Source organism: Vicugna pacos, chromosome 2 (assembly GCF_048564905.1).
Source record: "Vicugna pacos chromosome 2, VicPac4, whole genome shotgun sequence".
In the NCBI taxonomy this organism is placed as follows: Eukaryota; Metazoa; Chordata; class Mammalia; order Artiodactyla; family Camelidae; genus Vicugna; species Vicugna pacos.
Genome location: NC_132988.1, coordinates 47,384,862 through 47,405,914, shown reverse-complemented (window position 1 = coordinate 47,405,914; position 21,053 = coordinate 47,384,862). Strand labels below are relative to the sequence as shown.

Here is a 21,053-nt window from a genome sequence, read left to right as displayed (position 1 = left end):
ATAAATAATAAATATATATAAATGCTTCCTTGAATTTACATCAATAATTATAAAATCATCTACCAGTTTTAAAAGCCTATTTGGACTAGACAGTTGTTTGTTCCTTGGCATAGCAGTGACTGAATGTGAGTTCATTTTATCATTTGCAGAATCTCCATGGGCCTGTGCTGATACGGGTGATTGAAACCAGGCCAATTGATGTTTTAATCCTTTCTGTCCTTCAGAAAGAATAGAAATCAAAACCTATGTTTTTTGTTGTTTAGTATTTGTTGCATTTAGCCAAGATTATAGATAGAATACAGAATTAGATCCTTGCTAAATGAATTTAAAATCTAAATTAGACAGATATGCAGGATTCTGACCTTGAGAAATAAATTATGGAAATGACAACTTAGTGAAAAACTCAGGAACAAACCAAAAAATCCAAACAGAGATGACAAAGTATTCTATTACTAGTAGTTGCTGGTAATGGACTAAATGGTCAATTTCCAGTTCCAGCTCTGTCTTGAACTTCATAATTTTGGGCATGGTATCTCTCTTCACTCTGCGTGAGTTTCCTATCTTCAACTTGGTTCATATTTTACAAAGAAGTTGGAATGATACATGAAATAACAAATATGAAGCACTTTAAGTTCCTCCGAATGAAGTTTTCACAACAAAATGAAATAATGGCCTATACATTATATGAAATACTTGCTTATAAAGCAAGTAAATGAGGGATACAATTTTATGCTTTAGAAGGATTCATTTCAAAATGTGATTTTAAAAAATATTAAACCAGCATATCTAAGATAGATCAGTCTACAAAAACTTGACTCATACTCAACTTTTGCAAGACATATTTTATACTATGCCAAGTTATACCTTTGTGACTTAATTAATACCCAATACATAAAGGAAAAATAATGTGGCAAATCTGTGGTACTCAGAGATTTGTGAAATATGAACCATTTAAAATTATGATTAACAAAAAGAGCCATATAGCTGTTATCTGCCTTTTAGATGTATTGTATAATACTAAATATACTTTCTAATATCCTAAAAATACTTTCTAATGCAGAAATTAAAAGTCTTGAAAATCCAGATTTCAGGCAGAAGAGCCATGTGCTCCCTACCCTGTTAGAATGAGTGCTTAACAAAGAAACAGTTTGTGAGATACTGGGTTGAAGACCCTAAGAGCTAATCATGACTGCATTATTTCTAATGAAGTATGACAATTTAGATAGTTTCAGAATACATTAAAAAAAGAAGAAAACAGTTGTGCAGTTCTATAATGAAATTACCCCCCTACATACAATCACTAAGAACTTGATTACAAATGAGGCTGAGAGTTTTCTAGAGGACCAGACCCATGCCAGGGAGGTAAGGAATTTCCCAAGATGGTTGAAAGATACGTATCCAGTCAGACCATATTGCGTAAGAAATGACTGACAGGATCACAAAACTAAACAAGGTGCACTGCGAAGTATCGCTGCCATGTTTAATAGCAGAACATCCTGATTAAAGTAATCTCCATGTCCAGTATAGGAAACAACGCCAAGAATGAGGTCACTGTCAAAAAAGAATGGGTTGAAAAGATGAGCAGCCTGCCTCCTTTCTCCCCTCTAAATAGACCTAGCACACCTGAGGAAAGGGATGCTGAGAGCCTAGAAAAAATGCTGCAGTGTTTGGTCTGCATCTCCAGAATTTTCCAGGTCTGTCTCTTATCCTAATATCCCTTGTTCCCGATTTCTCTTAATTTCTCAGCAACCCCCCCTTTTTTTCCCGATCCTTAGCTGAACTCCCTGTGTCTCTCTCACCTCTAATTTTGCCAACCTCATTTTGGACCAGTAACTCAGTTTTTCACCTTTGAAGCTTCTCCATGACTTGATTATTGATGACTTGGTTATCCACCTATGGCCCCATGCACAATAAGCCATGAATAAAAGGCACCTGCTCCTATTCCCTGTGGCAGCCCGGTGGAGCCTGGCCCAAGCTGTTCACAACCCAGCTAGACACTGTTCGATTATAAAAGGAGATCTGACTATCAAGAGAAAGATTTTGAGTAGGAGCCAGCAAAATCAGGGCACGTATCTCACCACACTCTTCTTAGATGCTTAGGACAGTTGGCCATCCCTCTACTAATCATCCAATGCCTGTGACAGGTTGGCTTCTGTTACAATTCTTGGTGCATGGAAGGACCTCAGGAATTATTTAGTGAAAGGATAGATTTATGAACAAATAAATTAGTATAAGCACCAGCTATAAGATCTAGGAATGATTATGCTAGTTTTTGAGGGTGTGCATGAAGTTATAAACTACGATGAATCTTTAATTAGTAAAACATGTTTGGTGAAGATTTCCGCTCACATTTCTTTTAAGGAACAAAAAGCAGGAAACAACTCAGCAAATCGACTTGTCATCACTTTGAGAACATCTGTGGTTTTAAAGCAGTTTTGAAAATAGTCACTTGCCTAGAGTAAGGTCTGACTTCTGCTGTCTAAGCAGTAAAGAGTTCTAAATTCACATGCACGAGTGCATACCCTCATGCAGGGCAGTTAATAAAATGCCAGTTCGGTGGCCCAACTCTTCTTTCCACTCTGGTTCTTACAGGAATATGTAGATACACACTCAACTCATTAAAACTTAGTCCAAATAAAGAAAAAGACAGAGGTAACAACAGATGCACCATCCCAATTTCTTGCATGAAAAACTGCACATTTACTCCAGAAATCCCAAGTAAGAATGTTTACAGAAACAGTTGATGGAAGCAGTATGGGCTGGCATAGAAAACGCTTACTGTTTAGCAGGAGAAACATGTTAAATACTATGTGTCTCTCTTCATCCGCTGGTGCTCACTTTTTGTATCTTCAGATTGATCGGCTGGACGTGGATAGCTTGTTTAGCAACATTGAATCTGTGCATCAGATATCAGCCAAGCTGCTGTCATTGCTGGAAGAGGCCACAACAGACGTGGAACCGGCCATGCAAGTAATCGGTATGTTTATTCTCATCTCGAATTCTACAATGCAACAGGAAATAATGTTTTAATAGCCTCCCTTCGCTTTGGTTTTATGTTTCTGACTCACCAAGCTTCCCAGGAGATATATAAATGCTAAACCCATCTTCAGGCTCATGGTAATTACACAAACTCTGTATTTATTTTCAAATGGCTTTACATCCATTTGCTGAAGTCCCTCAGTAGCACTCAGTGCACCATTTGCTTTTTAATTTTCAATCTTTCAACCTCTTTGCCTTCCAGATGTTCTCTCATTTGGTTTTATGGCTAACATCTAACTTGATTCTTAAAGAATTAAACATTTGAATACTTTAGTAGCTTTACTGATTTTAGTCACAGCGTCTTTTAGCTCTTATGCCTACGAATCCATTGATTTTTTTGGATTGTGATTTTTCTCTTGGGTGGAAAGTTTATATGATTAATAAAACACTTAACAACTTTTACTTTTCCCATGCTTTTCTCTTTTCTTCTCTATGGTATTGCTTTCCAGATATGTTTTTACTCTCAAACAGCAATAGCTTATTTTCTTATTCCAGTAAGATTTTGAAAAAAAAAATACAGCATAATCAATGGAAAAGTATTGAGTCAAGTTTTTATTCTTCCCATTTTCTCCCTTCATTGGTCATTTATCTATTTATTTTACATGTGCAATGTTGCTTGGGAATTTCAAAGGGATACTGTGTTATGAACTCCTTGAAGGCAGTTGCCACATCCAAGGTACTACATATACACACAGTGCCAGGTAGGCTAAGAAATCTTTAAAATGTGTTGTAATCATTTTTCATTTCACACATAACATGCAATATATGCTTGTTACAAAATATTAAAACAATTCAGAAGTACACAGAGTAATAAATCCCTTCAATGTGACTCACCTCCCCTTAAGTAACCACTGTTATCAGTTTGATATGGATCCTTTCTCTGAGACACACAGAGACACAAACACACATTCATACTTTATATCTTTATTTATTACGTCTATTAGTTAATGGAGATCAGAGGTATAGAAATGGCACAAAATTGATTTTGTTTGGCATTTAAGGAAGACCCAAAGTTTAATATGCAAGACTGACCTTGTACAAAGGTGAAGCAACCTGGCTATTTGAAGTGTGTTACATACCAAAAGGCCAGACCACTCAAAAAGATTCTCCCACAGACAGGTTTAAATTCAGTCATGTCTTGTGATTAAATATCCCCATTATGTGCTAAATGTTTGTGTTCCCCCAAAATTCATATGTTGGAAGTCCTAAAGCCCAGCATGATGGTACCACCAGAAGGGGGGACCTTTGGGAGGTAATTTAAGTTTAGATGAAGTCACAAGGGGGGTTGACCCAGAATGGAATTAGTGTCCTTATAAGCAGAGAAAGAGAGATAGAGTTCCCTCTTCACTACGTGAGGACTCAGGAAGGCGGCTCTCTGCAAGCCAGGAAATCCTCCCTGGGAGTGAACCTGCTGTCACCTTGACCTTGGACTTCCCAGTCTCCAGAACTGTGAGAAATCAATGTGTTGCTTAAGCCCCCCAACCTATGTTATTTTGTTATGGTGGCCCAAGCCGACTAATATAGTTTCCAATGAACTATACAAATATTTTCTAAAGGAGGGACTCTATTTATTGTCACTTTAGTGTGGATTCACTGGTCATTTATTTATTCACACAATGAATAGCTGTTAAGCAGCAGAATGTACAATAATTAGGGTGCTGTGTGACATTGTCAGGTATCAAAAGATGAAAGAGATGATCTGTGTCCTTCAAAAGTTTGCAAATAGCCCCTTGAATTGAAGATATTTGTGTAATACATCATCAGAGTATTTTCTATTCTACTGCAGAACTTTGGTGGATAAAGAGATTATTTCTAGATGGGGAATCAGAGGAGAATTCTTGAAAATGTTCCTTGGGCTTAAAGGTATAGATCAGATTTCAGCAAATAAGGTCCAGGTTGGGAAGACTAAGTGGAAGTAAGAACATGAACAAAAACATGGACAGCAGGTGCCAAATACCAAGGATGTTAAGGAAATGGTGAGTGACCAAGTCAAGCTTGAGTGAAGGATTCATGTAAGGGAGGAATAAGAAATGAATCTCTAAGTATACAATAGGGAAAGGCTGTAGTTGGAATCAAAGCTTGGAATTAACCCTGCAGGTAATGAGGAGCCATTAAAAGATTTTTCAGCAAAGATGTGATGAGACACAAAAGTTTCTGGACAAAGAAAACTATGGTTGGTATGAAGAGAAGGGATAGAGGAGAAAATGAGTACAAGACCAGTAAGTACGTCATTACAGATAATTCAGCCTTGTGGCAACAAACATCTAGGCTAAGGTGGATACAGCGGTAAGAGAAATAGGGGTCAGATTCCAATGAAACATGGAAGAAAGCACAGACAAAATGTAGGGGCTGGTTGCATGTGCAAAAACAATTCCAGGTTTAAGGAGTCACAAATTCTGATTTGCCTAGAACATCCTGGTTTTGGCCTATTATTCAAACACTCAGTTCAGTTTAGCATTTGTCCTGGATTTTCTCCTTTTTAAAGGAGGATCATTATTAATAGTTGCATCATAAGAGATTTGGTAAGACCGCTATATAGTACTTCAGTTTCTGACATGGCCTCTCTTAGTAGAGTGTAAGAGGCAGGTGCATTTGACAGAGTTCTCACATGGTAAACTCTGAAAGAGAGCCCATCTCTGCTTTCCCAGTCTCTTCTAGTCTCAAGGACGCTTACATCTTCCTTTGAAGTACAGCATACAGGGCACTGGCTGATAAAATGATGACATTAGGACATGAGAAGCTAGCAACAGCTAACTGCTTCCTGTTCTCGGTGGTGGTGGGAGATGTATTTGATGCTACAAACCCTGCCATCCACAGTACAGCAGCTAGTTGTGTTGTGACCCGTGCTGGGTGGCCCATGCCAGGACCAGTGGGAAGCATGAAGCCACTAGGATAGCAGTCAGTGGGTTTCGTGGGTCATGTAAGGAATTAAAGATTAGATGCAAGTGAAATGCATGTGGGAAGCAGAGGCTGAGTGGTTCTGCTACTGAGCACCTGGATGCTATTGCTGCAGTAGTTTGGTTATTTATTGTCTGATGTAAATCTGTCACCTTTTAACTGTCTGGTTATGCTTATTTTATTTTGCAATAAACTCCTTCATAAGTGAGGGTTTAACATATGCACGTTTAATCAAAATTAAGTATTGATTTTCTATTTCTCAAGAAGGTTGATGGTCAACATATGACACACAAAGTACCATTTACCCTGGGGTCTTCAATGCTGTCACTGACCCATAAAACAATCAGAAGACAGAAATTTACTGAAGAAGCAGCAACATCTGCATCAACAATTAGTCATTATTTTAAAAAGACCATGCTTATCATTTTAAAGCAGAAAGCTGTCCTTCGGCATTCACAGGAATTAGTTCCAGAACTGAAATGGTAACTGTAGTCAAAGTTCACACATAGTTTTATATATTCAAAATTAGAATGAATTATATGCAATATTTGGAAGCCAAGTTGACGTTAATTTAAAAAATAATCTTACGCATGACCATGCAAATTTTTCTTTTTTTTTGCTGCTACTGGTCACTAACCAGCTTTTAGAAATTGTATTTTGTTCAAAATCAGTTAGAAGTTCTTTAGTTAAGAAAGTCAACAAACAGAGGGAAGGAGTAACTTCAGCTTTTCAGTCTTTACAACTGCAATTATTGAAAACAAAATTGCAGATGGATAGATACTAGAATTTATCCCTATGAAAACAAGGAATTAACTAAAAAAACAAAACAATGAGAATTCATATTGTGGAAAAGATTTAATTTTGACATTTTATAATTGATTCTGGAAGACTTGACTTATGAAAAGAAGCTTTTGACAGAGCTCGTATTTAATAGGATAAAGTTATATCCTGTACCAGATTTTACAATATCTGTATTTAGAAAAATATTAAAAAATCATAAATAGAAACAGCTTATTTGATGAGTTTTATTTTGTAAAAATAAAGAATGAAAAGAATGAAAATGGGGACAAAAAGACAGTCTCTATGAAAATATTTCAGATCAAATATTTACACATTTTAATAGAGCTCTATAGTCAGAATATTAATATCTTCCATTTAGCAGAATTTTCTCCGAGTTTATTAGGTGTCTCTGTGCTTAGGAGAACATTTTCATAATTAAAAATATCATGGTTTACATATTTGAGCAGCAAAATAAATAATGCTAGTATTGGATTTTAAACCATAGGATAAAATAGAGTCCATACTGATGTAAATAAATGAAGACAAAGAAAAGCTCTCCCTTACAGTAAATTTCAATGAATAAATATAGAAGGAAAGAAGAAAACTGAAAATCACCATTAGGCAAACTACAGTTATAACTGTTAACAGACAAAATTCAGATCGATGCTAGATTTAGTGCTTGAAATTTTGAAGAGAAATTTATATCCATAGCTTCAAAGTATCTCAAGTATTGACCTCAGAGGGAAAGATGGCCCTTTTCAGTGAGAAACCAGGCAGACATTACCTTAACCAAGTGAGTGATCAAGGTCAACAGTACAAGGAAATAACACATCGTGAACCTTGTGATACGATGCACTGAGGGGGACACACCATCAGATCTGTGGTACTTTTGTCCCAAATATGTGCAATCGTGTCCAATCACGAGAAAACATGATATCAGCAGACTCAAAGGAGGGACACTTAACAAAATAACTGATCAATACTATTCTTAAATGGCAAGTCATTAAAGAGAAGGTAAGGCTGAGGAATGGTAGTCTTTGAAAGACTGCCGAAGATTAAGGAGGAGTAGCAAATAAATGCAAGTGGGAGCCTGGGTAGGTTCTCGAACAGTAAAAGAACATTAGTGTCGAAATTCAAGACAGGTGTTTAGTTGACAGTGTTAAAGCAGACTTCATTTCCTTTTCCTGACAATTGTACATGGTTATGTAAGCCAATGGCACTGGGGAAGACGAGTGAGGGATATTTGGAAACTGTCGGGGCTGTTTTGCAACTTTCCTAGAAGTATAAAATTAATTCAAAATAACAAGTTTAAAATATTATGGCTTGCAGAGAAAACCCAATAGAAGATGTTCACTATTTCAAGTTTACTAATTACAAATGGAAATATTGAGGAAGATGAGAGAAAATTCATGAAAAAAAATTAAACCAGTAAGGCCATATTTGAAAAAGAGTAAGTATGGAGGCATATTTTAATTTCCCTACCCATCATACCTGGCCTAGCCTCTTGACTTGCTTTCCCCAGTAAAATGTGGCAAAATGATGTTCTATCACAGCCATGTGACATCCACTCTTTGCTCAGGGAGAGAGAAGACTCAAACTACCCAGCCATTCCAAACAACACAGTCAAGGCCTTGGACATGGGTCTAAGGCTCTCCTCAGCCAGCTGGCCTCAAGCTACAGACTACAAACATATCAATAAACCCCATTAACATCACAGGAAACAAGCCATCCCAGCTGCACTCTACTCAAATTGTTAACCTGAAGAACTGTGAGCAGAAAAACAATGTTTTTTAAAGCCCTTAAGTTTTGTGGGGGAGAGGGAGAGATATATATTTTTTCTGCAGCAACACAGATTCACAAACAAGAGATAATTCAGCTCAGATGACAAGGAAAAACTTGATTTGGAAGGTAACTTTTGAGCTTGGACTGGAAGGATTTAGAAAGGTGGAGATTTGAGCAAAAGACTTTCCGAATGACAAGCAGCACAGAGGCCTCAAGGCAGGACAGCAAGTCACCATGGCTGGAGCAGAGTGTCACGGAGGTATACCCAGGACCCACCCATAGGAGCCATATCAATGGAATTTACCGGCAATTTCCATCGCTAAACTTTTCCTCTTACATTTCATAAGGTGAACTGATTTGGGGTGGGGTTTCCAAAATCATGTTGCCACAAAATGAAAAACACAGGTGTTCCATTTCTTTGTCTTTAGATGGCACAAATGAGTTTGTGATTCACAGCTCTAGCGCCATAGGGGAAACTTCATTGATACCTAGATAAGCCAGGAGGAGAATTTCACTCAACCTTCACCTTGGGGTTTGGATGACGTTCAAGTTTAAGCACAGAGGCATATGTTTGTAGATCTGAGAGCTCTGGGGAATTGTCTGGGCTACCATGCCAAGATAGAAATTGGATTTTAAAATCTTAAGCAGGCTGTTTACATAGGAAATGGGTTCTAAATCTTTAGAGATAGGATTATGAGATGTGGCTTTTGTGTCCACTTAAACCGAAGATCATTTTGTAGCAACTGAATAGTGAGCAGGGACAAAACAGGTAAGGTGATAGTGTAGTTTAAGAACACACAGGCTTCAATATCAAGTTGACTTAGGTCTACATCCTGGCTCATCGGTTGCTAGATGTGCTATCTTAGGCAAGTTACAAAGCCTCTTTGAAGTTCAGTTTCTCATCTGGATATTTGAGGCCATAACATCTACCCCATAGTGCATTTATGAAGATTAAATAAAATCATTTTTTTAGCAGATACCAGTTTATTCAACATAGTGCGTGATCCAAAGCATCTGATATTCCACAGCCAGCAAGTTTTCCTACTTGCCTATCACAAAATACCAGATACCTGGAATATAGTTAATTCAAATTTCTTGTTCCTTTCCTCCTACATCTAGAATTAACCAGGTTTCTCCGTGTTGCACACAATTCACAATCACTAAAGGCTTTGGGGAGAGGGCGTATAACTGCCCCCTCAAACCTAAGGCACCTAATGTCAAAAGAAAAAGCACAGGAGAGTCACCCCACCGACATTCCTGCATGTTCAACTTGTTGAACTTGAGCACAAGTGGGATTTGTCATAACAATGGAAAAGACATTGATTTCCAGTGCCTATCCTTAATAAATATCCGAATACATAATGTTACTAACTTGTTATTATCCTGAGAATATTAAATGTACTCATCTATTCACAAAGCTTGATTTCTTACGTATGTAACAATTGAATAAAATGTGATTTTTTTGAGGTCCTTCTCATGTTTTTTAAAACAAATCAGGTTCATGGACTTGTGTGGTCTCTAGTTGCTCCCAGTCTGTGGGCATCTTGATGACTCACATATCTAATCTGGCACCCTGTTTTCTCCTATGAAGGGTGGTTTCACACACCAAGTATCATCTCCACATTTGATACAGTGAACAGCAGTTGCAGTAGGTGGTCCTCCATGGACCATGCCTCATGGTGTCCATGCTGCTCTGTCATCTAGTCCCATAATGACTCTCACTGGCCCTGAGACTCAGCTAACACAAGGCAGTGGAAGTGACACTGTGCCAGTGACTGGGCCTAAGCCTTAAGAAAGCTGGAAATTTCTACTTCTGTGATTTGCCGTTTAAGAAATCCAGCTACCCTGCGGGAAATATCACGTGGAGAGAGATTAGACCTGTGACTAAGCGGTGAGAAAGTGGTCCAGCCTTCCAGCTGTCCCTGCCAAGGCACTAGACTTGTGAATGAGCCGTCTTGGACCAGCCAGGCAGTTAAGCCCTTGAATGATTGCAGCCCCAGCAAACACCAAGTAGAGCAGAAGAAACAGAGCTGATACCAGCCAACCCACAAACTTGTGAGAGAAAATCAACATGGAGGTTGTGTGAAGGCACTAAATTTTAGGGTGGTTTGGTTATACAGTGATAACCAAAATAGGGCTTGTATCCCCTTTTATGCATTTACCACAATGCTGCAATATTTTGAAGTATTTGAAAAAAAGACTGAGTTATGAATATGTTTACATCTACTTTATGTGCCTACCCCACGAACACTGCTGAGAACCAGAGCTGAAAAAAGTTTGCAGTAAAGGAATTACAATTTATCACATGCCTTTTCCTGAGGGAGAGTTTGTCCTTGGAGATAAAGACAGTTTTGAGCTTTCTGTTCTTTGAAGGTATAGTGGGTGACGCACTGATGTTCCACGGCAGCACTTTGTTCTCCTAAAGCTGAGTCTCCTGCATGTCCCTGAAGCAGCAATCTGTGCCTTTAGCAGACTTTGTGAGAAGAGATTAGTCACTGACAATGCCACTTGAGAGATGCCACAAAGTGGCTCACCTGAATAATTTTTCTAGTGTTTTGATTGTTATACTGCACACACACGCGCGCGCGTATGTGCGTGTGTGTGTGTGTGTGTGTGTGTGTGTGTGTTACTCAGCACACAGATAGGCTTGACCTAGTTCATCCAGGCCAGAGAGGACAGGTTGGGAGAGCATCACACCTGCTCACTGGAATGTGTCAGGCCTGCAGCGGGGAGACCCAGACACAGCAGTGAAAGATCAGGACATTTTATTCCCAATATTGGCAGTAACAGGAAAGCTGTCAGCTTCAGAAAGCACGACAAAAAAGGGGGGAAGATATAGCTCAGTGCTAGAGTGTGCCTAGGTTTGCACAAGGTCCTGGGTTCAATCCCCAGGAGTTCCATTAAAAACAAACAAATAAATAAAAACCTAATTACCCCCCAAAGAAATAAATACTTTTTTAAAAAAGAAAACATATGATGGAAAAATGGTGGTGGTATTCAAGGTCAAGTATACACAAATTGACACAGGAAAGGAAAACTCAGCAGAAGGAGGTCACCAGGATACTAGGTGGAGGACGGACCTCCAGTCTCCTGAGTGAGGTCAAGATGGGTCCCGGGGCTACTAGGCCTTGTTTCCTCTATTAAAAATAAAACCAGAGTGGCTCAGTAACAAGTTCTACAGCTCTGTGCTCTGAGGAGAAAGTTAAGTTCTGGGATGTTGGGCTGTGGAGCTGGCTCATGGAGGTCAAAGGCCATCAGATTTGAATGGAGCTCTGAAAAGTCAGATATTGCACAAAATGCCTACGGAAATCAAGTACCAAATCCAGTGAGTGAGAGTCCTGTGAGTCCCTGAACACTCCCCAGCTGCTTGGAAGCCAAAAGGAGAAGCACGCTGGCAGGGGTGCAGGACTCGAGGGGCACGATAGCCCAGAAAGAACACGGCCTTTGGAGGGAGACAGACTTGGGCGCGAATGCCAGCTGTCACCGCTGCTTCTGTGGCCGGGGCCAGTCACTTGGATCAGTGAGGACTTCCCCTGCCTGCCTGGAATAGAAACTTCACAAAAGGACTTAACCAAAAAAGGATCTTTTTTTTCTCACATAACAAGAATCCATAACTCAATAGTCCGGGACTGCAGCAGCTGCTTGCTGGCTCCTTCCAGCTTTTTCCTTCCTAGTACTTAACTTGTGGTGTTTGGCCTCACGGCCTCAGTATGGTTACTCCACTGCCAAGCACGCTTCCTGTAGGCAATCAGAGCCAAACCCCATCTCCTCCTGTGGCTTTTTTCATTTGGGGGGAATAGAAACCTTTTCCCGTGACTTCTGTGTGTATCTCATGATTTCATTTCACGCACACATTATTTAATTTCTCTCTCTCTCTCTCTCTCACACACACACACACGTTAACTACCCCTAACTACTAGACACAGACACTGGGGAAAGGCCAGTATTTTTAACTGGGTGCATTGCTGGTACGAATTTGGTTATCTTGTAAGAAGGAAAAATGGATAAGCAACTGGGAACAGAAACCAGATTCATTGGTTCATATTTCAAACGGGCATGGCCCGACCTCCCCAGCAGAAGGGCAAGACGCCGGGTGCACCCTCTAGGACTAAGCTCCATGAGATGGGGGTGGGGGTTCTTGTCTGTTTTGTTACTGTCACATCACCAGCACCCAGAAGAGTGTCCTAAGTGAGTACTCACAATAGATGAAGTGAGTGACGGACGACGCGAGTCTGCAGTCAGCCGGCTGGCCCACGGAGGGAACACAGGAGTGTTGACGCTCTTGTTACCAGGTCTGCCCGGGGTTTTTCCCCCATGTCATGTCCAGAGGCTGGCAGGCAGTGCAGAGCAGCTGGCAGAGGCAAGCATTCTCAAGAGCTGTATTTACTAATGGGAGGTGAATGGAGAGTCACGGATGGGTCTAAGAACAGGGCCCTCAGTGTTACCCACCTTGAGAAGGGAAATGTTATGGTACCTTTTCCTAACTGAGCCAGCAGAAACCTTTTAACTTTCAGCTCTCAGAGAACCAGTGTTTTCTTAATGTGCCAGTTGTTATAAAGGTTTCCACCTGGAGTTAAAGTAGCCAGAAAGTCAAAAAGGTTTGGGAAGAGACCATGAGTTATCATCAAAATAAATAAATAGCTTTATTCTTGAACGTTAGGGCTGGATTAATACTTGATGAGCATTCAATCCAAAAACCTCGTTGTGCAGACAAAAAATGGTAAGAACCTGATTTGCTCAAAACAGCATCGCTAATTCTGGACACAGTCAGGAGACCCCAAGTGCTCCTAACACAGGTCTTATTACATGTTGTACACCGTCCATCTCTACGGCCCACTAATGCTCACCAGTCTCTGCCCAGCTCCGGGCCCCCTCCCACTCCCAGTGTGCTGGGTGCGTGCTGCCCCGGCGATGGAATGGCCTCTCCTTCGAGAGACCCCACCACAATTGCGGCACTGTCCTGCCTGGCACTGAACACAGCAGTGGTCATGGGGCAGGACCCCACAGCCTACCCTGGCTCTCATACCATCTCTTTCTCCTTTTTATGGCCCAACTACCCTCACTGCCTCACCGCATCCCCTCCTAAAACCAATTCTCTGAAATTGCTCTTCCCCTGTCACCAGAGACCTCAGAATTGTCAGATCCAATGAACTCATTTTTCTGAATTTATCTTACTGTAGTGCTTCTGAGAATTTTTCACTGAAAGATTCCTGACGTCAGAAGAGAAATATAGTGAGCCTCAGGGAATGTGGACTTCTGACCCGAAGCCACAGGCATGAAATAATTTGGAGTTTCTTTTTATCTTAAGAATTCATGTAAATTCTCCATTCTATTCTTTCACGTGAAAATAATGTTCTTTCTTCAAATATCTTAAATAGACTTGATACTCAGGGGATATGCTTGTTTTAATCCTGTGGCTGCATGTTCCACCTGGCACCTGGATTTGGTTTGAATTTTATAACCCTGACCGAGGTCCCTTGAGTATCCCGTAGGAGTCTGTGTTATTCCCAGGCGAGGTAGGAACTCAGTGAGACTAAAGACAAAGGACAGCGGATTTTGGAAGAAGCAACCTCTTCCTTCTCACCTCCCTCCTCATTTTCCTCTCCCCTGGAGAACAGAAGGAGGCTAAGAATGAAAGGCAGAAAATGTACAGGTGACCTGGTATTTTGGCTGCTGCCTTGTTTGGTCCCAGTGGTTCCTATCCAAGAGACATAAGCAGACTGTGTGGGGAGCTCTCCTCTCACTTTGGGTGAAAACTGCCAGGAAAGCTCTTTCATTTGGGGACGGAATATTTACTTACTCAGGGAGATAACAGCCAGAGGTCTGTCATTTCTCACCCAGGTCTCAGACCTTCTTTCCATGGAGGGGGTCTTATCTACACTCTGGATTTTCATATATGACATACAGCTGTGTTAATTATATTTATCAAGTTGTACATTACATCCCTAGTGCTTATGTATTTTTTAACTGGAAGTCTGTACCTTTTGACTGCTTAAGATTTTAACTAAAATTCTCTTCTAAATCATTGTAGTTGGTTTCTAGAGTTGAACTTGTTACATACTTTTCCTTGCTAGTACAAGTACCTTCTTATTTTAAATACTTTGTCTTAGCTCAAGCTGCCATAAAAATTACCCTAGGCTGGGTGGTCCAAGCAACAGACATTTATTTTCACAGATCTGGAGGCTGGGAAGTCCAAGACCAAGGCAGATTTTTTCCCTTAGTGAGAGCTCTCCTGCCAGATTGCTTTCTCACCGTATCCTCACATGGCAGGCAGAGAAAGCTGCCTCTAATGCTCCCCCTCTAAGGGCACTAATCTCATCACAAGGGCTCCTCCCTCATGACTTCTTCTAACACTAGTTACCTCCCAAAGTCTCTACTTCCAAATACCATCATCTTTGGGGTTAAGGCTTCAACATATGAATTTTATGGGGAAACAAACATTCAGAATACTCTTCATAAGTAACAGTTCATGTAATATTTTCATAGAATTTTTGAGTCAAATTTTATGGGTAGTAAAGAGGGGGGGCCTTCAGCTAGTCATGGTTTTTCCCAAAATATTTTCCTAAGGGAAAAGAAAAAAAACAGCATATTGATTAGAAGTAAGTTCAGCTGGGGGAAATGGGAAACAAAACAAAACTTTACTACTTTTAAATAAGATAGATGTTCATTTCCCTATTGTGTAAAAGTCTAAAGGCATGTATTTGAGACCTGAATGGCAGCTCTGCTCCACTAAGTTCTCTGGGATAAAGCTTCTTCCAGCTCACAGCTCCACTCACTCTTATCTTCATGGACAAGGTAGCATCCAAGTTCCAGGTAGCAGAACGAACAAAAGAACAGAGGAGAAGGGTAAAGGATAAGCCAGGTACCTTTTAAAGAAAAGTTACTGGGTATCATCACAGAGCACTTCTACCTACCTCCCACTGGCAGACTTCCATCATATGGCCACACCTATTGCAAGGGAGGCTGGGAGACGTAGTTTTTCTTTGGGGCAGCCAAAGTAACTTCACTGTTACAGAAAAGGGGGAGTACTAATATTGGGGGACAATAGGAGGCTCTGTCCCCCACAAACTTACTCAGTCTCTCTGCAGTATTTGTCACTATTTTATCCTTGGCTTTGCTGACACCCCTCCCAGTTTTGCTCCTTTCTCTCTGGCTGTAACTTCTCAAACTTTTCTACAGACTCTTTTTCTTCCAGGCTCCCTAGCATTTGGTCCTCATGCTCTCTTCACTTCTCACTCTGTGGACCTTATTGCACGACCATATCAGATTCATGGTTTCTACTACTCAAGTTTTACATACCTACATCTCCTTCTTAGATGTTTTTGCCCTGAACACCAGGCTCATACACCCAATTCCATAAGGCACTCTCTACCTGAATATACTATGGCGACTCAGACTCAGTACATCTAAAACTAAACTGGTTGTCTTCCCTTCAAAATGCTCTCCTTATTTTGTCACCACTATCCAGCCACTTATTTACTGAAACTAGATTCCTGAGATATGCCTGGAATTACTCCCTTCATCTCTCACATACGTTCAATGTCCTTTTTTTCACCCTCTCTTCTCCACCCTCCCTGCTTTTGCTGTAGTGGTTATAACTAACATCTAGTGAGTATTTGCACAAGCCACTTACTGATATAAATACTTTACATATTCTTCAAACAACTCTTCTGTTATTGTTAGAGCAGGCAGATAACTAGATACGAGCAGAGAAAGTGGGGCACAGGCCAAACAGCATGCATCTTGTGACCAATGGGGGTCCTTGTGTAGACGGAGAAAAGCAGGAATCTCTGGAATGATAAGAAATCACATATTTTGGATGACAAAGAAAGGTAGGAAAAGGCAAGAATCTCCAGTGTCCCAATGTAATCTTTTGCTCATTATGCCCACATTACACTGAAATTAACCTTGAGACTTCCAATTAGACTAAATAGGGACAAAAATCCCTTCTTCCCTCTGGAAGGTGAAGCTGAAATGAAAATCAGGGAATATGATCCGAAACCCACCCTTCCCCAATGAATATTCTGCCCATCCATTTTATACTCTAGGTAACCAACTTACCAAAGAAACTCAGTGCAGCTGCTCACCAGAGCTTGCTGGCTCTCCCCTTGAGAGCATTCCATCCTCCCCCAAATTCCATTCTTCATATGACTAACTCCCAGAGTAAAGTTTCTGAAACACAATCTAATCACCTTAGTCTGCTGCCTAAAATCCATCAGTGCTTCTCAATCACCTTCAGACTAAAGTTCCAGCTCCTTAATGTTACATACGGTCTTTCACGGTCTGGCCTCTACCTAGCAAAACAGTCTCTTCCAAAGCCTCCCGCAAGCATGGCACCATCCAGCTACAGGAGACCACTTGCAGTTTCTGAGCGGAACCTATTCCCTCAGTGCGTCTCTGTGTCTTTTCACTCACTCCTAGCTCCTATTTCAAGGGCAGACTATTACGGAAATAGCTCAGTTTCTCAAGAGCTGAATAGGTCACCACTGTGTTTTATAGCTATTGCCATTCTTATCACATGGTATGCTACATGGGGGTTTTCCCTCTCCCCTCCTGGCCATCATAAGTCCCTGGAGGGAAGTGTCACTTCTTTGTATCTGCAGTACCTACTAAAGTACATGGTGCATAATAGTCATTCATTAAATTGTTGCCAAATAAGGATGAAGTAAATACAGACTATGAACTACTTCATTACCTTTCTTGCCATTTTCCTGAACAGGGCCTAGGACATGGAGATCTCTTGAATGTCATTGATCTCACTCTGGTTTACTTACCTGCAGGGGAAGTTCATCTTGCAGGGGGCTCAAAATAATCAAGCCCTCTCATTTGGTGTGGTACAGCTTGGGGATGGGCGTGAGGGTCTGGAAGTAAAGAAGAGCTGGGCCAAGAAAAGGAGCATGAGTACATTTACATTAGTGAAGGGGGGAGCCACGCACAGCACAGAAGAAATGATGCTGGGACATGAAATACGTTCAGTGTGCTTGGGGGTTGTTTTTCAAGGAGATGACTAAGGGCATTTTGTTTGTTTGTTTGTTTGTGGGGGAGGTAATTAGGTTTATTTATTTATTTATTTAAATGGAGGCACTGGGGATTGACCCTGGGATTTTATGCACACTAAGCACATGCTCTACCACTAAGCTATATCCTCCACCTGTTTTAAAATTTTATTTTTTTTTCAATTGAGGTACTGGGGATTGAACCTAGGACCTTGTGCATGATGAATCCAGGACCTTGCATGTGCTCTACCACTGAGCTATATGCCCTTCCCCCATTTAACAATTTTCTAAATTTTATTATTATTTTTAATTGAGGAACTGGGGATTGAATCCAGGACCTTGTGCATGCTAAGCATGTGCTTTACTACTGAGCTATGCCCTCCCCTCAAGCATTTTAAAAGGTGAATTTTTCCCCCTGCTCTTCCATGGCAATTATTTTGGGGGGAAGCCAATGCAGAAAGTCGGGGTGTAGAATTTTTACAAAGGAGCATACAATGGTTGTATTTATTTCACAGGATTCTGGTGCTTCTGTGACAGGCAGCCAGAAGGGAAATTACCTTCGCTGGTCTTGGCTCACTCCCCCTCCACTCCTAATCATCCCTTCAGACCCACACGTGGTAGACAGAGCAGTTGTCCTTCACCACTGAGGAAACGCAGCTGAGACTTACGTTACCGTGGAAACAGAATCATTTTTTTGCTGCAAGACACATCGCTTCATCTGTACTATTATGAAGCAGAATACATTGGTAGGGCTGGGAGGGGAATCAAATATTCTGCCCGCCAGTATTGTACTTGGCCTCTGGGTGAATAAATGACTTTCAATTAAAGTGCTTAAATATCTTTTCACTTTAATCATTGTTATTAGAGGCCCAACAGAATTTTCCTTGGAAAAGAGTACAAAATTCAACTCTGCTGTTCAGAAAAGAGCGATAAATTCTTTCAAACTAGACCACTTCTGTTAAAGAAAATACAGGGGAATTTACAATTAATGGTTTCATTGTGCGTGAAATAAATGTCTTTGTCCTTTGTGTTTTGACCTTCTGACTTGATCCTATTGTGGATTTATGAGGTTGTCCGGACCTCTTTCTTCCTTTGTCTCTACTCTAAGCTGCTTTGTAGTGAACATACATATTTACCGTTTCATCTTGTGTTGGGCTGCGTGTATTCAGATCCTCTCTTCCTGGCTTGATGCTGGGCTCATCTGAGCCAGGCGCTCACTCCCGCTTCTGGGTCTTAATTCCCTCGTCCAGCCAAAGCCCTCCCATTTGCTACCTGCCTCTGTTACTAGGAGACTTTCCTCATGTTATGCCCAATCCTAAATTTAGTCACTGTCCTACTTTATTTTCTCCTCTTATAACTGCTCTCTTTCTTACTACTTGTGTGACTTTCACAAAGAGCATATCTATATGACCTGTGCTGGTGGATGGATCAATTCAGTAAAATCCAAGGAACAAAACAAGAATCCCTCATCCCTTCAGTTCCAAAAATGCACACTGGCTCTGGGTTTCCTTACAAGTTCAAAAAAGCACTAAAACAAAAAACCAAGCAACACATACACACACACATGCAGAGTCTAACTTTAATCACAGGGAAATTCCATAAAGGAAAGAGAAAGAAATATCTTTCACTGGCTGGATGTAAATTAGAAAAAACGCAATACTTTAAAAGTACTAGTATTTTAATTCTAGATAGCAGAGCAGCCTTAGGAAGCAAGTGACATTTACTGAGCAACTAGTTCAGTGCCAGGTGGTTTTACGTCCCCATCTTACTAAATTCTCAAATTCACCTTCAGCATAACTATCATTTCCATTTTACAAATGGGATTTTTTTTAAGTCATTCCCAAAGTCACCACACAAATCCTAAATGGCAGTAACTTCTGATTCCGAGTTCAGTGCTCCTGCGAACTGCCTCACTGCGTCCAGCATCCAGCAAAACTCTGATGTGTGGAGGGCTGAAATCTAACAGGAAAATGAAGAGAATAGGCCTCTAACCATGGCTTTCCATCTCCTGACCGGGCTTTGGAAAAATAATTTATTTGTTTTGAACTCAGATTTGTCCATCCTTATTTAATATGGATAAATAACCTTATCTCCTCATATGCGTAAAGAGTTAAGCAGTGAATATAGGCAAAACATGTCAAAAATATTTCTGTAGGAAGGATGATTTACTCTTGTTACTATAACAGACCCAGATTAGTAGGCCCGTAACACTCCCAATCAGTTCAGTCCCAAATCATCATCAATCCCAAATTGGCAATGTTTTTGAGAACAGATCTATCACATGTGTCTTCTGTGCCTCCCAAGTCATCCTAACACAGTGCTGGGTTAGGTGGTAGATGCACTTTTAAGTGATAAAGTCGTGATTAAATCAAACTATTTTTCAGTATCTCCTTTAGCCATCAGTTATAGACCCAATGTTATCACATAGCAAAAAGGATTCCTTAAATACTTGGACATAATTAGCCCACATTGCTTTATGAACAGTCAGAACACTGGTTCATAGTATTTTCCAATTGAGTTTTACAGGAATAATGGCCAATTCTATTATCACACAAAAGGGAATATTTTATTTCCTTCAACTCCACTGCTTGCCTTTCAGATAAACTCAAGGCATGTTAGTAAAGTAAATAGCAAAAAATAATTTACCTAGAACCTGAAATTTCACTCTCCGTGCCTCTAACAAATTGACAATAACTGCTCCATTTTGAGCGTTTACAATGTATGTACTGTAATCTGAACTTTACATACACTATCTCTTTAATTTTATAATGACCCGATGAAATTGGATCTATTATTGCCCCCATTTTCTAGATGAGGAAACAGGTTCAGAGAGTAAAAATAACTTGTCCAAGTCATAACCTATATAAGTCTGTAGCACACTCTGACCCGAATCCATATAGTCTGGTTCTAAAGTACAGCTTTAACAGGTGTCAAAGGAAAATGCACAAAGTAAGAGTTGTGAGTGTAAGTTTTTTTCAGGGGCTTACTGAGGACTGTAGTCCAGGAGACAGAAGTTCAGTGGCTCTGAGGGAACTGCTCCAAAAGAGGTGGAGGCGATGTCAGTTTGTACATGGTTTTTTGGGCTAGGAAATACATGCATTCAAATATATGTCTTGGTAAAAGGTTACTGCTAATCACAAAGAACAGATATTTAAAGTTAATGTTTCTGGTGCTTTTCTATGTATGGGAAGATGCAAGAATCTAGGGGAGGGGGGAGGTCACTGAAATGCTTCCTGAGATATAAACCCACATTGCTTTATGAACAACTATCTAAGGGCCTGTTTATCCAAAGCACGGAGTGACTCATCTTGTTTCTCATCCCTAATTCCTCTCAGGGTGAGCAATTGCAGTCGATGACAACTTAACCCTTGCAGAACTGGGTGCTGAGTGATGCTCTTTGTTTTCCTTTATTTTCACTGGGATCATCCGTATCAGCCAAGTGCATCATCTGAGAAAACCAGCTTTCTTTTGCTGCCCATCAGCATGCAGCTCTTTATGCTTTGTTTTATAGAAGAAAGGAGGGAAGGGATGAAAAAGGGAGAAGGGAAGATGGATGGA

General features: G+C 40.4%; 1 protein-coding gene and 1 long non-coding RNA gene across 4 annotated transcripts in view; one reads left to right on the top strand and one right to left on the bottom strand.

Moving 5' to 3' along the window:
• ARHGEF38 (Rho guanine nucleotide exchange factor 38) overlaps positions 1–21,053 on the top strand; it is a 109,946-nt gene that overhangs the window by 45,844 nt on the left and 43,049 nt on the right. Inside the window, exon 3 of the mRNA XM_006216154.4 lies at positions 2,854–2,977. Coding sequence (XP_006216216.2) covers positions 2,854–2,977 — 124 coding nt within the window. The remainder of the gene's footprint in view (positions 1–2,853; positions 2,978–21,053) is intronic.
• Positions 1,267–20,706, bottom strand: LOC107034723 (uncharacterized). 3 transcript variants are annotated; one of them, XR_012059783.1, is made up of 6 exons: positions 17,274–20,706; positions 16,133–16,289; positions 15,208–15,281; positions 12,974–13,066; positions 12,700–12,885; positions 1,267–3,001 (listed from the first exon to the last, which is right to left on the bottom strand). It is a non-coding gene; the product is annotated as an uncharacterized lncRNA (long non-coding RNA). The 3 variants fall into 3 exon arrangements; XR_012059781.1 differs by lacking the exon at positions 17,274–20,706 and having other exon boundaries at positions 16,133–17,263; XR_012059784.1 differs by lacking the exons at positions 16,133–16,289; positions 17,274–20,706 and adding an exon at positions 15,414–16,011.